Source organism: Phoxinus phoxinus (genome assembly GCF_949152265.1).
Source record: "Phoxinus phoxinus genome assembly, chromosome: 7".
NCBI classification, from domain to species: Eukaryota; Metazoa; Chordata; class Actinopteri; order Cypriniformes; family Leuciscidae; genus Phoxinus; species Phoxinus phoxinus.
Window position 1 is genome coordinate 14,911,509 of NC_136882.1, and position 17,181 is coordinate 14,928,689.

General features: G+C 38.3%; 1 protein-coding gene across 3 annotated transcripts in view; it reads right to left on the minus strand.

Moving 5' to 3' along the window:
- Window positions 1-9,059, minus strand: part of tmtops2b (teleost multiple tissue opsin 2b) — an 80,869-nt gene extending 71,810 nt beyond the window's left edge. For all 3 annotated transcript variants that reach the window (XR_013798371.1, XR_013798372.1, XM_079618999.1), the window contains exon 1: window positions 8,173-9,059. Coding sequence is in view for 1 of the 3 variants with exons in the window: in XM_079618999.1 (XP_079475125.1) it covers window positions 8,173-8,542 (370 nt within the window). In the remaining 2 variants the exon portion in view is untranslated. The remainder of the gene's footprint in view (window positions 1-8,172) is intronic.
- Between the last annotated feature and the right edge of the window lie 8,122 nt (window positions 9,060-17,181).

Genomic DNA, 17,181 nt, shown 5'->3' on the forward strand with positions numbered 1-17,181 from the left:
AGATTCAATTATTTAACATGTATTTGCAAATGTGACAAATTTGACACGTCACAGAGGAAGCGTGCACATAAATATACAGCCAGTGCGCTGTTGTGTTTCTGCAAAGTAAATATTTACATCTAGGTGTCAGTTTGACTACTCGCCTTCTACTTTAAAAGTTACATTTATTTACTTTAGAGACTTTCAAATAGTTGGTTCTGGTTCTCAAATACCGAGCAGCGTTCCATAAGCGTTAATATAACAGTCCAACAGCACTGGGAAGTTTTACTCTCTGTATCACTCTGCTCATCTGTTTGGTCCATGTGTAAGTATGTGCATTGGTGTTGATTTTCTAGTCGATCTTTCTGCATCATTACACCAGTAGGTTGCGACGACTGTCTTTATACACCGTCGGTGTATGAATGGGTGAATGTGAGGCAACATGTAAAGCGCTTTGGAGGCCATTGGGTCTGTGAAAGCGCTATATAAATGCAGTCCATTTACCATTTACCATTTATGAGTGAATCATTTAAATCATTCTCAACCAATTTGTTCAAAACGCTAATTAATTTAGGAACCAAACAAATGGCTGGCTTTGTTCGAAATCACATACTGAGTACATATACAAAGTCCTTTGTGACTTTCACAACTCCTTTCCACACTTTATTGCCTTCACACTCTCCCATGGTTTGTTTATTTGTCAGTGAAAAAAGCACTTACTTGCCTCTGGCACCACAGTGCTCATTCAGACAGACAGTGATTGCCATGGCAAAAGTATTAGCGCTTTGACAGATCTGTGATTTAACAATGGTGCCACCGGAAATGTTTCGGGACCAGACATGCACAGTAGCTTTCCAATTGCGCATGATTTACGTCCTTGAAATGGTCTATATAGCCTACTAAGGAAGTATACATATTCGGACGCAGGGACTTAATGAATGATTCACTGAATCCTTTATTCAAGTGATTTGTTCAAAACACTGAGTCATTCAGGAACAAAACACCACTAATGTGTGTTGCAATGGCTATGTTAGAAACTATTTCTGTTAAGGAAAAGCAAAAAAGGAACTGGTAATATCGTGTCTAAAATCTCAGAGATAGTACAAGACGGCCATTTGTGGTTAAAAAGTATATCATTTTTATTTATTTTTTAGAAAATGACAGATCGTTCCGCTAGATAAGACCCTTATTTCTCGACTGGGATCGTGTCGAGTCTTTGAAGTTGCATTGAGACTGACATTTTGGACCTTCAAACTGTTGGTTGCCATTGAAATCCATTATATGGAGAAAAATCCTGGAATGTTTTCCTCAAAAACCTTCATTTCTTGTCGACTGAAGAAAAAAAGACATGGACATCTTGGATGACATGAGGGTAAGTAAATTATCAGGACATTTTTATTTGAAAGTGAATTAATCCTTTAACTCTCTGGGGTCGTCAATCACGCCGGCGTGATTTGCATGATTTTTTTTAACATAGCAGCTACATAGACTTAAAATACTCCGTAATTAATGGTCATACAGACTTAATAAATATGAAAAAAGATTCTGTGAGATGTCTACTTTTGTATGTGTCCACTTACAATCAAAACAAAACGTTGTGCTTTTGTAAAATAAAGAAATTAAACAGGGTGTGCTTTCTGTCTCTCCGTCTCGTGAACTTTTTTGTCTTGAGCACGTCTCTAAACATAAACAAAACTCAGCGAATACTTGTCACACATTTATGAGCTATATATCTTTATAAACATTTAAGTGTGTGTTTTAAATTATCTGATTCAAAACGAAAACAAATATTCTCTGTTTAAGTCATTTGTATAAAACCAACAAGATATCCAGTTTCTCTAACGCTTGTTCATTAGTTTTAATGTGACCACACCCACACGTGCAAAAGATATTGAAATGTAAATCATCCATGCGTCACACGAACGCGCTCATTACCTCAAAAACAATGCACCAAACTTCATCAGTCCTCTGCTGTTCGTCGAGTTTGGAAGACACACTAGCTGTGAGCTTATTGGATTTACATCAGAAGAAGAAGAACGCGATTTGAAGACAAGAAAGATTTTAAGGTAAGAAATAATTCTGAATTATATTAGTTAGTGTTATTGTTGCATAAACTTCACATTGCCATTGAACTGTTGCTCGATGCTTCAGTAAATGTTCTCTGCACGCGCTGTGAGTTTGAGTCAGTCGCGCTCTGCGCTTGAAAAGCAAAACGCACCATGTTTTTACTCCAATCTCATTTCATAACGTCATATCGATTGTAAACATTTGAAGTAACATATGATAATCAATATATTTTTCTCTAGTGTAGTGTTACTGAAGTGTTCCTTTTTAACGATGCCTGCTATACTATTGTTATAATTTTATGCAGCCCTGCACGTATATGCCTACAAGGCACAACAAACCTGGTGTTCATTATATATATGTGTGTGTATTTTGTAAATTTTAAAAAGCAATTTTAAACAGAACAAATCTAAAATGTATTCCCAAAATCGTGCAGCCCTAGTTACTCTTGATATCAGCATGTTCACAGGTTTTAGTTTTGTTATTTCTTTTTTTTAGGGAGCATATGCTCTACTGATGAGTCCTGCTGACTTCAACATGAGCATGAACATGGTAAAGTGAAAAATCAAACACCTTGGAAATGACAGGTATGCACTATGTTTCAGGAATGGCAAAGGTGTGTGACTGGTTAAGTCTCTTTCTTTAGTTCAGTATGTTAAATAATGTGCTTTTTTGTAATTTGTTGTGTATCTTTGGATTATTTTGTGTTGTAAATAAATCCAAACAATCAAAAGCCATAATTTTTTTAATCTCCTCATTCTTTGTGCAAGGTTCCTCATAATGATAGGCCCTGAGAGCTCCTAATAAGGCCATTATGGGAAGGTCTTTGTCTTTCTCAGGTGTGAAAAACTCAATATGCATGGGGTGGTTTACGCCTTCTTGCATAAAGCTTTCTTACACAAGACATGTCATACAAATTTTAAATCAATATATTGTCTTATCTGATGAGTATTCAGGATGATTTTCACATAGTTTTGGAGCAAATATTCTAGGCTACGTGATACAATTTTCAAAAGTCTTGTGAAGAAATAATCAGTTTGGGTTTCATGACCTTATTACAGTGACTTTGTTTTGTTATTTTCACAAACCACGCATAAATGTCATTATCTCAAACCTACAAACTTTTACAAACATGCTGGTTTAGCCATGAAAATGTCACAAGTAACAGAAATAAGCACAAATGTTAGAGTATGTCAGAACACCTCCAGGACCCAGAAAACCCCTCAGGCCCCAGAGGGTTAAACAAGCAATGTATATTCATATGATAATCCAGAGCAAAAGCAGGAAATTAAATCTACAGCCATGTGGACACAACCTGCTACACAAATTTTAGGCTTCATTATAGGCATTAAAGCTGGTGCCAAAACACAGGTCCAAATCAGAGGTCAGTGCTTCTGACTAGTGAAATTGGCTTGGGTGTTTTCTCTTCCATTGAATTAATGGTTGAGCATACTCAGCACATCAAATACCATTAGCTGTAAAATAGTAAAACTAGACATGCCGCAAGGTACCTCTGCATTTTAGCTTGAGAGGTGGAAAATTCAGGCTGAAAAAAGTGATGAGAAACTCAGGGAAATAAAGCTAAGATAAAGGATGACTGAAACTGAAATGATTTTCTGTCTGATTTATATATTCCACCTGCACCAGCTCCAGTGCGATAACATGGCCTTTTACAGCAGGCCATTCATGTTACAATCCTATGAAAATCTTCGTGCCTGTGTATATGCATCCAGACACTTGTGTGTTTGAAGTCGTAAACTGAAGCCTTCAAGCATGAATTTTATCAAATTATATTCTTATCACAAACCTTGCAATAGAAAACATTCCTATTGTGTTATATTAAAATGCATGCAACACATTTCTTAGCATACATTTCAGATGGGAATCTCTTCCTCAAAATGAAATCTTTGACGTAGCCAAAGCTGCAGCCTGAATCTACTAAGAAGGCATAAAACACTGTGACAAAGCACAACATCTTGCCATTTGAATAATTGCCATTTCTGAATTTTGAGGTGAATAAACAAGTACCTAGTGCTAGAAAACTGTCGCAGGTTGCTGTATAAGTAAGCATACGAAGACAAATAGATTAGGCACCAGCCTTTAATTCAATAAATGAAAATAAAACAGGTAGGAGAATATCAAGAAACACAACTTCAAACATCGACGAGACTGAAAACAGAACTGAACAAAACAGGAAGTATATATACACAAGACTAAATGAGACAATTAATTGAACGACAGGTGAACGGAATGATGAATCATGCGAACAAACTATCACACACTAGGGCTGTGTCCCAATTCGCATACTATCCGTCCTAAATAGTATTCGCAAGTAGAATTAGTACGTCCAAAATCGTAGTATGTCTACTATTTCCGGTCAGAATCCGAAGTGCAGATCGATGCGCACTCTAACGGCTGATATTGCCCACAATAGGTGAACGTGCTACTACATTTCTCTCCGAAACGATAGGAAATTTTATAAGATTGAATGAAGGATTTTAACTGTGACAAGATGATTGACAGGGCAGTTTAGGGTGGCAAGATGCACGCGACAGATCTGTCCGTTAAAGATGACGAAGTAGTATGTCCCAAAGCTTGCCTAGTCTTTTGCTACACACTCAAAAGTATGTACTTTTTCTTCACCAAAAGAGTACATACTTTTAGGGCGTAGTATAAGTAGGCGAATTGGGACGCAGCATTGGAAGCTTGGTCACACTGGAAAACAGGAACAGGGAAAACAGAACTAAAACAAAATGAAACTAAGGGTACGTTTACACGACAACGATATGCTTAAAACGGAGACGTTTTCCCACGAACAGAACATTGTCAAAACAATCCTGATTCAGAAGGATCTGCGAAAACTATTACAAACCCTGTATTCTGCTTCCAGACCATTAGATGGCGATGAAACACTATAAACTGAACACGTAATGTACATGTGCATGACATCATCGTCTTCACAGATTCGCGTTTTTGTTGTTTACACAGACCGTATTCAAAAACTTCCACTTTGAAACATGTTTTCAAAAGTTTGCGTTTTCCTGTAAATGAACGGCCAAAACGCATAAAAGGTTTTACGTTTTTAGTTGAAACCGGTGTCGTATAAACAGCCCCCTAAGCCAAAACAGAACATATAGGCTATGTGACAAAAATACTAAAGCACAAAACAATATCTAATAAATATTTATGCGTGTCTATATTAAATATTGGTAAACTGTTTCTTAATAAACACAATTAACCTTGGGGAAATTAACTGTTGTGATAAATGTTAAGAAAGACATGACTCATCTAAAAGGATAGGCATGTAAAGAAAGCAGAAGAAAGAACCACAGCTCATGTATGTGTCTGGCATTATCTCTTTCACTATAGCGCAAACATCATTGAAAGTTTCCTCCATTCAACAGTTCTCCTCTTCATGTTACAAACCCACACACATAGTGCAGTGAAGGTTGTGCCATTTGCCCATCTTGAGGTTATTAGTTTTGTATAGCATCACTCATTGTAGTATTTAGATCATCAAAAAATACAGTATGTCCTGCTCTGTTCACCTCTAGCTTCAATGTCAAAACCATCGTTAGAATCCACAGCCTTCAAACCCAATAACATCATACTTTGCAGCACATGCAAACGGACACGTTTATAATGTAGTTATTATGGTCTCCGGCTTGTGGCAGAAGCCTCACAAAGCTTGACTTTTTCTCTGACATTATGAACCTGGCTACTATATTTCTTTTTTATTTTCTTTTTTACTGCCAGTCTCCAGTTTTTCCCTTGAGGCTTTCTTGACATAATTTAGCTAACATCCTTCCTGACTGATAATCCCCAGTACATTTCCATTACTGTGATGTAGATGCAAATAGATTCATTCTCTTTTGAGAGAGACTTTTATCCAAAGCAACTTGCCCTGCATTCAAACTAGAAACTACACATTTTATCAGTTCATGTATTCGCTTGTAATTAGACTCATGCCCTATATTACCATGCTTTACTTTTTGTGCCACAGGAATACAGAATAGTTCGAAAATCCCTTAGTCCCACTCAGAAGTTATTTTACTTTAAAGTTTTTGCCCCAATTTTTGGTTTGAAGAATACATACTATAGTTTAAACACTCCCATTGAGAATACAAATCTGTTGTGTAGTGATTGCAAAAACAAGCTGATAGCTTCATTGTTAAATAAAATAAGCACAACAATTTTATTAGTGTGGCATTTGTAATTGTGCATCCCAGTTTTCATCTATGATGTGACTTGTGGCAATTAACGACTATTTTGATTTGAATTGATTAACTGGTCAATTGTTACTTTGATTAAATGATCAAATGGTCAGTGCTTGCTCAATGAAGTCTGTGAAGTTTAAAGGTGTAGGGTATGCAATTTCGGGGGTGGCTAGCGATAGCAAGCTAGCTTTGAAAGCATAAGATCCCAGAGCCACACTTCCTCCAAAACACATGAACAAAACAAGTTAATAAAATGAGTGTAAAACTAATCCATATGAATTAAGCAGTTTAGTTGAAATTTTCTGAGTAGACTTGATTGCTTTATATGATGAACAGATTTAATTTAGACTTTTATTCACATATAACATTCCTCAACGCACAAATATGGTAAACGGAAGCTCATGCATGAGAATCTAGTCGACTAAACTTTAGTTGATTAGAATAGGCTTAGTCGACCAAAATTGTATTAGTCAGTAAGTTGCAGGAGAAAAAAACTCATGGTGAAGTCACCATCGAGAGATCGTAAATGGCTGTCCTTGAGGTAATTACAGTATGTTAGGCAGGACATCCAAATATTTGCCTATCATCTATTGACCTCAAATAAGGCTTTGAGCTTCTGCAAGAATGAGGTTCATTCTCTTGTTATACAGCACATTTGAGCTTCAGCAAGAACCAATAAGGTTCATTCTCGTGTGTTACGCAGCACGTTTGAACTTCTGGAAGAACCAATGAGGTTCGTTCTTGTTTGTGTTACGCGGCACGTTTGAGCTTCAGCAAGAACCAATGAGGTTCGTTCTCGTGTGTTACGCAGCACGTTTGAGCTTCCGCAAAAACCAATGAGGTTCATTCTTTGTCACGCGGCACATTTGAGCTTCTGCAAGAGCCAACGGGGCTCACTCTCGTGTTACACAACATGAGCTTCCGCAAGAACCAATGAGGTATATTCTCATGTGTTACACAGCTGAGCTTCCACAAGAACCAATAGGGGTTGTTCTCACACATCAAGTACAGTAGAGCTTCTGTTTATGTTCGCTGATCAATGTTTATATGTGAACAAAATTCAATCTGTTCATCACATAAAGTGATCGAGTCTCTTCAGAAAACCGTCCATTTGGATGGGAGTAAAAAAGATCAACCTATTTCTTGAAATGTTAATTTGATGGATTAAAGGTTATATCTATGTATTCTTTGGTTCTTTAGAACACCTGATGACAGACAGACCAGAGGGATGAAAGTGTGGATTCTTATTGTAGCTGAAGTTTCTTAACTGTTTGGGCTTCTCTTTGCCTTGGATTTTGAGTACCAGAAAGAACTTTGAGCTTTTTATATTGTTTTAACTGATTGTTGTATTTATAGTAAAGGAGTAGCTATGTGGTGTTTGACATTGTTCATATTTCCATTTCCATATGTAAAAAGATGTTTTTGCTGCTGGTTACTATTAAAAAGATGGAACAAAACTTCAAACCTGAAGTTATAGCTTCATACCTGGTTTTAATGTAGATTAGAACAAAACACATGTTTTCAATAAACCCACATCAAAAAAGCTGTAGCCTACAGCAAGTTGCATTGAATTTTTAAAATGAAATGTTTCTTATAAAGCCCCAGCCAATACATAACAAATGTGATTTGAAACATTTAGCATTTAAGTAACTGATAGTTGAAAAATGGAAAGATGAGTTGTGTTCTGGTGATTAAATCGAATGTTCTCAGTAGCCTACATGTCCCAATTCACCTCGTGTTTAAAAGGAAACATAAACAGCCAGCCTAATAAAAGCACACAAAACTACAGTTTTACGTGAATTGTAGCTACCTATAGTTTTATAGATAGGCTATTTGAAAATGTATGGCTACCATTTGGAATTTATTTTTATTTGCCTTTTTTTTTTTTTTTTTTTTTTAGTAGGCTACGTACCGAAGCAGGAGTTGATAAAGCCGTACCACATGCAGCCGCTCCGTCCGAGCAGCCACCGTCCCCGCACACTGGACGCGAAGCTCAGGGTCGTCCCGAACATACACACCAGCATGTCACTGACGCTAATGTTAAGAAGCAGCATGTTCACCGGCGTCCGGAGCATCTTGAACTTACAGAAGAGGGCTAACACAATTAAGTTGTTGAAAAAGCCAAAAGTCATTATGAATCCGAGGAACACGGACAGGGCGATGAAGCCCGCGCGAGAGAGCGTCTCCACCGGCGAGTCGCTCCAGTCCTCGTCCAGAGGAGTTAACCGGTCTTCCTCGCTCATGTTAAAGCTGTAGTTTAAATCAGCCTGCTCGAAAAACATTTTTAGGAATAGTTATTTTGAGGCAGCGCTGGATTTTTGTAGGGGAAATTCTCTAATCTATCCGTTATTCTCCTTCACTGAACACCTCAGCGTACTCCTGCGCATCAGTATCATGATTCAATTAGAAGTGATGATGGTGATGGTGATTCCCATTGACAGCGCGCTTCACCTTTGAGAGTAGCCTACTTGGACTTTTGAATATGACAGATGCGCTTCGCTTGAATCTAAAGAGACACGCAAACTGACTGAGTAGGCTACAAAGTAGCTGTCTTCTCATTAAGGTGCAGTAGCCTATCACACAACCTCTGACTGATTAAACGATTATTGATTTTTTTACGAGGTCGGAGAGCGCGCACGTGTCGTAGTAACGTACTGTGGTGAATTAATGTTGACCGTTTGATGTCCGTTAATGCGCTACTTCGTTTGTCTAAACATTGCATCCTAGAAGCAAAGCGTTCCCTTCTCAGTCCCAGCTGTCGTTCTGTATTCCAGCTGAGTGCGCGAGCTTTGCTGGACTCGCAACAGGCGTGTAATATAGGCTGAAGGCATCTTGACGTCACGAGAGAGAGAGAGAGAACTGACCAACACACCAATCTACTTGAACAACTATTCCGTGCTATGTAGCCTACCTTAAAATATTATCTACTGATAATCACCATAATGATGGTAAAAACAGAAGTGAAGTTCATTAAACTCATGAACAATTAATAAACATCGATGTGCACAATATCAGCAGGTCGAAATAATGTGTTAAACATTGATAAAGTAGCAAATAATATAACAAACAACTTAATGTACGTAACTAATATCAAAATAAGTAGGCTACAATATCCAAATCCCTAGTATTCACATATTTTATCCCCAGGGAGCTCACATTGTCAGGGATCAGAATCAGTTTAAATGGCTATGGCTGTCTGGGGACTATAAAGCCTTTCGCAGAGATTACTACCAGATGGACACGCTTTCACTTGTCCGTTCCGCGTTTTACATAGATGTCAATGTAAACGGGGAATCAGACAAAAGCATGGCGGAACGCTGGGTTTTAGAAATACTAGGTCCACGGGTGCATTTTAAGACATCTAAAAGGGCAACGATTGGACAACAACGTTCAGCTTTAAAACCATGCCTGTCTTTTTGTTTCCATCTGTCTCAGTCTCAGCCAGGGAAATAGAAGTAAACACATGCTCGTGAAAAAAATGCATTTGGGATTGCAATGACAGCATTGGGTAAATCATAAAGGTGTCAAAAAAATCATAGAATTTTAGGTGTACCATCCCTTTAAATGTTGAGCCAGCCATCAATATAAAGGTTGCAGGTATGGGGTTTTCTTTTCCAATCAATTCCCAAAAAAATCTAGTTTTGCCATACCCTTTTTCTTTAATATTTGTCAAATATTAAACATTCAGCTACTTACTTGCATAACATCTAGAATTCACAATGATTGACCATCTCAGTTATTTTTGAAATTTCTCAGATGAGAAAGTCGATAATCTTGTCTCTTGTACAAAATCTTTTAATATCTTAATAGGCAATTATTTCACAACTTTTATTATACACCTCATAAAAAATACAGAGGTCCGGACCTCAGAGACCTAAATGTGTATATAGAGCGCCGTGGGAAGAGGAAGAATCTCAGGTCATTTATCTTAGTAATAAATACGTGGGCTTTTTCTGCGTGTTTCAAATATTTTAAAGATGTATTCCTCTGTACATGAAAGATGTAGCCTATTTTTCCCTTATGCTGTTTAAGGTAAAAAAAATTTGAGTCTTAAAAGTTGGATGAAAAAAAGACTAAGACCTGAAATGTTTGCACTGACACTATCATATTTCAGAGAATACATACAGCTCCAAGGAAAGAGCATGCGGATATAGAAATACAGGTATGCTAAGAGATTAAACACAGAAGGAAATGGTTTTCACAGCATGTTGGTTTCTTTAGAGATTTAAGACTGGCCCGCCTTAAGAGAATAAATAACTTAGAACATATTTAGTACTGGTGCACGTATTGAAATCAACTGGAAATTCTCATGGAAAAAAAAGTGTTTTACCAGAAATGTCTAAACAACAATAAAACAAGATACTTGAAAAACCTGCGTTAAAGTTTCTTTTTTTTCCTCCTATCTTTTCTCTGTGTGTTTTAGCATAAACCTCTTAAAATTAATATATCTACGATTAAAACAAGAAGAACAAATTTGGGGAAAGAATATAAAACATTGATTACAAGTATTCTCTGAAATCAGGTTTAAGTCTCTTATTTTATGCAATTTTGTTTACAACAAAATGTACGGATTGTTTTAAGGTTTTTTAGCTTTTTTTATGATAAAATTAGGCCTGTCAAAAAATTAATCGTGATTAATCGCATCCAAAATAAAAGTTTGTGTTTGCATAATATATGTGTGTGTTCTGTGTATAATTATTTATATATATAAAAACACACACAATCATGTATATATTTAAGAAAAATTGGTTATATTTATACATCAAATATTTATATATAATATAAATTATATAAATGTATATACAGTATATAAATGCAAATATTTCTTAAATATATATGTCACGGGGTGACAAATAATCCCCGGAACTAATCCCATCAGATAAGTGTTCCCGCCGGGACACTTGTAGTGTAACACTGTCCCCGGGCTTGTGTGTGTGTCTGTCGTCATGACAACTAAATGGCAGATTGGCAACAGGTGCGGGGACTTCACTTTGAGTGCCTGATTGAGGTGGCGCCAGTGTTTGGAGAGGATAAAACACAAGAGAAAGAGAAGGCTGTGTGTTCTCCCTCCGCGTTGTGTGGTTGTTTCTTTGTCTTCCCCCGGCGATCTGGTGTGGTTCTCTCCTGTTGGGAAATGTTTGTGGAGTGTTGCAGCTGAAGGACCATCGTGAAAGAAGCGGAGTGTTGCTTGTGGGATCCGAGGGCAGTTTTGAAGAGTGGAATTCGTCGTCTGGACTGGGAAAGAGTGAGATGAGTGATTGACAAATTGAATCTCATAACCGCATGTTTTCTACACTAAATTGGATACTGGTTTGAAGTGCTTGGATCACGTTGTATACATCGCACTGAGTGAAATATACTGATTCCTTGTCGATCTCTAGCCTCCCCCTCGGCCATTGAAACCAGCGAAGTGAAGCCGCTTGTAGTGGTGAGGAAATTATTCACCGCATCTGTCCCAACTCTGACTATCATCGGCTCTTCAGATCGAGACCTCTGGGTGAGTGTTGGCCTTACTTTGCACTTGAAGAGTGGATTTGTAGTGCTGAAATTGACGTTTCCCATCACGTTGCATGTTTGGAATTGGACTGTCGTGTGTGTGTGGAAGATTTACCTTTTATCGCCGTGCACTCCCCATGTGTTATGCTGGTCTACCGTCCAACATAAGAGTCTAGCAAGATCGATTGCAGTCACCTGTTGGATGTCAGAAGGAAAAGCCCCCGTGTGCACACTACACGTGAGAACTGGTTACCTCTGCTTGAAGTTTGTATGCTGTCTGTCCCAGTGAAAGCCCGGCTCAGCTTGTGACTCTGTCCCCTGTAACACACGTGAGAACTGTTTACCTCTGCTTGAAGTTTATGCTGTCTGTCCCAGTGAGAGCCCTGCTCAGCTTATGACTTTGTCTCCTGCCACCCCTGTGAGAGCTGTTCACCTCTATTCGAAGTGTTGATTCCGTCTGTTCCAGTGAACGTCGCTCAGCTTGTGACTTTGTCCCCTGCAACACACGTGAGAACTGTTTACCTCTGCTTGAAGTTTGTGTGCTGTCTGCTCCAGTGAAAGCCCTGCTCAGCTTATGACTCTGTCTCCTACCACCAATGTGAGAGCTGTTCACCTCTATTTGAAGCGTTGACTCCGTCTGTTCCAGTGAACGCCCGCTCAGCTTGTGACTTTGTCCCCTGCAACACACGTGAGAACTGTTTACCTCTGCTTGAAGTTTGAATGCTGTCTGTCCCAGTGAAAGCCCTGTTCAGCTATTGACTCTGTCTCCTGCCACCCATGTGAGAGCTATTCACCTCTATTTGAAGTGTTGATTCTGTCTGTGCCAGCCAAAGCCCCGCTCCGCTTGCGACTTGAGTCTGCTGTAGCCCTGAAACCCACCTGTATGGTGCGAAGTGCCCACCCTTTACAACTCCTGTGAGCCCTGATCCACCTACTCCCCTGCGATACTCACCTGTGATACTCACCTGTTCAGTGAGTTGGCACCAGAGCCAGAATGAAGTAAGCCTGACTCATTTACTTACCTGCGATACCCACCTGTTTAGTACCTACCACTGGGAGTTGGCACCAGTGCCAGAAGGAAGTAAGCCTGACCCCCCACTCACCTGTGATACCCACCTGTTCAGTATCTACCACTGTGAGTTGGCACCAGCGCCAGAAGGAAGTAAGCTTGACTCAATTACTCACCTGCGATACCCACCTGTTCAGTACCTACCACTGCGAGTTGGCACCAGCGCCAGAAGGAAGTGAGCGTAGGAAGTGAATGTATGTGTATTTATACATAATAATTATACACAGTACACACACATATATTATGCAAACACAAACTTTTATTTTGAATGCGATTAATCACGATTAATCTTTTGACAGCCCTAATATATATATATGCAGTGCTGTCAACATAAATCCATACATGTGTGCTTGTATTATTAGAGGCCAGTGACCTTTTGTCCATTTTTAACACCCTATTAGAGCTTTAAATCATCTCAGTTAGCAAGATGAAAGATGATGTCATAAATTAATAAATTGTTTTTACTCAGTTTCTCATCGACTATCTATCTATGACCTTGCTCTGGAATACAGTTGTTGCTATTCTGTGTTATTATGGTTCTGTTTGTAATGCTGGTCCTGCTGTTTAGAACAGAGGAATCACATATGTCATCATGAACTTGCATTCCTAAAACAGTCACTGACCATTAAATGTCACCATGTTGTTTATATTGGTGGCTTGTAATGCTTTACTTTGATGTTCCTCTATAAATGCAGTCACCTTGTTGATTTTCCTAGAGACCATGAAGAACTGCCATGCACTTGCGTCTCAAATAAAGCCTTTAAGCTGTTAGTGAGCAGAATGCTCAAAAGATCAGAGGAGATCTCTTATCCCTTAAAACATAGAGACCAAACATGACCTCAGGGTGCCGTTTCTCACGCACACTCACATGGAGAGTGTGAGCAATGTGCCATAAATCTTTAGAGTGGCAGAGTTCATGTTAATCATCCTCTTCTGAGGAAAACAAATGATGATTTTGTCACAGCATGCGCCATATGGCAGTGAAGAAAAGGACTGTTTCTATCTCTTATAGGCCTACATAGGAAAAGTGAAGGCTGTTTTTGTTACAGTAATAATTACTCAAGTATAATATTTTGTTTAACCCTTAGATGCATGAATGTGTCGCCAATCATTATTACATATTCGGGTCATTAGCGACTCTGTCACGATTACCACCTGGAGTGCCCTTGAGAACCACCAGCGGGCACTCATCAGGGACTAGTGTTCATAGCATTTCATCAAAGACTACATCCCCCATAATCCTCTCTCGTTTCATTATCACTGATTGTTTACAGATGTGTATCATTTACTTGTTAGTACCATAGATGTACATAATAAAGGCTAGATGTCTTACGGCGGAGTCTCGAACGGCATCACCCGGTGGCCATCTTGTCACAGGGAAGCTTTCTGTAAGATGAGTGATCTGCACGGACACAAATACTCTTATCTCGCTGAAATCTTGACGGATTTACAAACGGTTTGGTTTCTTACAAACGTTATTAACGTGGCTATAATTCTGGATGCTTGAACATGTTGAAGTATATAATATTATAATTATTTATAAATACGCAGTGTCATAACTACGTCTCTGAGGTTTATAACAAACCAAACCGTTTGAAAATCGGTAGACAATTGAGCAAGTTATGGTTATTTAAAAAGTACATGCACCATTAAAACAATGTTACGAGTGAGCGAGCCACCTGTGGCAAGATGGCCGCCGTGTGCGGACGTCGACCTCCATTGGCCAGCAGCGCGGACGAGACATCTAGCCTTTATTATATGATATCTATGGTTAGTACCAGCAGAGAATGTCTAAATGGGGAGAACTGCCACTCTCAGTAAACTTCCGGCTTCTGAACTGGTCGAGATGGGGGCGAAAACCTAACAGTTTCAGATAAACAGACCACAAGTAGCCCGTATGTAGCCTATCAGTTAAAGTGGTAAACAAATGTTATCTTGGCTAAACATCTTGCAGAAGGCACATGTCGTGTAGCAGTACATTGTACTGAGATCATCAACTCTCTGACACATATGGTGGCACTAGACGATATGGGCCACACTCCAGGGTGTGAAACCATGAAAGCTAGATATGTTTGTGTCTTGAGGGGTCTGCTCGGATGCGATATGCTATGAAAGACGAACTTAACCCTGTTCCGATAAGCAACTGTACTGTGTATATCTACTTCTGTATAGGTCAGTCTATACCTTGGAGACCTTGCTCCTTTGGCAACCTGTCTTTTAAAGAGAGATCTCTCAACCACTTACTTTTCTTTAGGCAATAATATTATACGCAGTAGTGTGACATATATTAATTATAAAAATTAGAAGGGATTTTAACTGCTCATTTTATGTTTCTTTATTCAACTTTGAATCCTGATTATGGAAGAATTATTATTATTTCTCATTTATTATTTGATTGTCTGCTGTTAAGAAATAAAATTTGACTTAATCATCTGACTGGATCTCCTCCTTGCATCAGCAACCCTATACAATTTTTACAACAAAAACAATTAATGGGAAACAGGCATATATATAAATATTCTTGTTTTATTGTTTATAAATTGATTGAGGAATACTGAGAAGGTTGATGTCTAAATGTAAAAAAATGAATGAGGAGGAGGATAGTGAATGGCGTCCCGGGTCACTAAAGACCTGAGGTATGCGTTTAAGAGTTAACTAATAAGTTTAATCAGTCTAGGATTTTTCAACATTACATCAATATGCTAATAATATTAGTTAGTACAGTCCTTGCTGTACTGTTCAAATGTGTAATTGTATATCTGGCTACATTCGCAAAGGAGCAGAATATGTCCGTCATTCTTGTTTTTATGCTATTTATATGCGTTTGTTTTCCCAATTGGGTGGGGCCTCCTTGTCAAATATAGCCTATATTTAGGGGAATGATCATGATGATATGACCAACACATTTGTTGCTGCTCAATATTTTAATATAATTATAGACTTATATAACAATAGCATTGTGTAATGGAGTCATGCTAGTTGTTTGATTGTAATCCATCTTGATGTGCAGGCTAATGTATCTTTAAAAGCTTTTAAAATGCATTTAGTGAGAATACGGTTTGATCTTTATCTGGGATCTAGACATATCTAAATTAGGTGTGTCCTTGACTTTTTACAAAAGTTATTTCTCATGCCATTTATACCTACGCCAAAAAAAAGTTTTTGCGTGCATTATGATACGCAGTTTTCGCGTGCATATGATACGCACTTTATGATGTGTAACGCACGCTGAATTACAGAACTTCTGAATTTAAAAGGCCATCCTACCCAAGGGTTTTCAGTGCGTATGCACGCAAAAAAATAAATAATAAATAAATAATAATGTTGGGTGTAGCTATAGCCTGGGAAAACCCAGACCACTCTCAGTTGTAACTGAGTTAGGGTCTGGCAAAGCTCCATAGACAATTCATTTCCACAGGGGCGTCACCAACGGACGTCGGATAGATCTAAAACCAATCAGAGCGATGAATGACATGACGTATGCAGAGCGACGGAGAAACATCTCGAGACTCTCAGCAATTCTCTGTTTGTGTTACTGTAACGAAAATGACAATTTTAAATCACTTGAAACAGACGCGAATGTTTCTGATTGGTGCCGCGATTTCGACGGATTGGAAATGGGTTTCAATGGGCTCTTTGCCAGACCCACTTGCAGAGCAAATCTAAATTTGCCGGAAGTGGTCTGGGTTTTCCCAGGCTAGCGTATCTATAAATGGCACGCGAAATAACATTCGTGGTATAGATACGCTATTTCATGAGATCGTATTGGAATCTACTGGGTAATATAATATATGTAACACAATACATTTGCTTGTATGGGAAACTACTTCTCATATTTTTCAATATACTGCAATGTATGCATGGATATTGTATGGCTATTGAAAGCCTACATATAAAAAAATAGATATATAGCAATGGAAACAAATTGCACTACATTGTTGTATCTAACAGTTGAACTGAAATTCAATTAATTCGAGTCTACACATGGGTTTGCACTTTGCACAAAGCTGAACACATATTCATAAACTTTTAGCTCACTTCATTGTTTGCATTTTACATATTTATTTAGCCTAAAAATATGGTATATGAGGGGGGAAATGTTTACTGAAACCAAATATTAAAATGTTAAGATTTTTGGAGTCCTGGGGTCCATGTTGGTGTGTGAGATAATAGAATAGGACTATCACAACATCTCCAGTGATGTTTCTTTTCACTCACAAGATCAAACCACAACAATTGATGCGGCTCAAAAGTTCACAATTACCATTTGGCAGTCAAACAAATAAACCAATAGGCTACATTTCTCTGAAAGGTTAACCTTTACTTTATTATAAGCATGTTGTATTTTGTCAATGC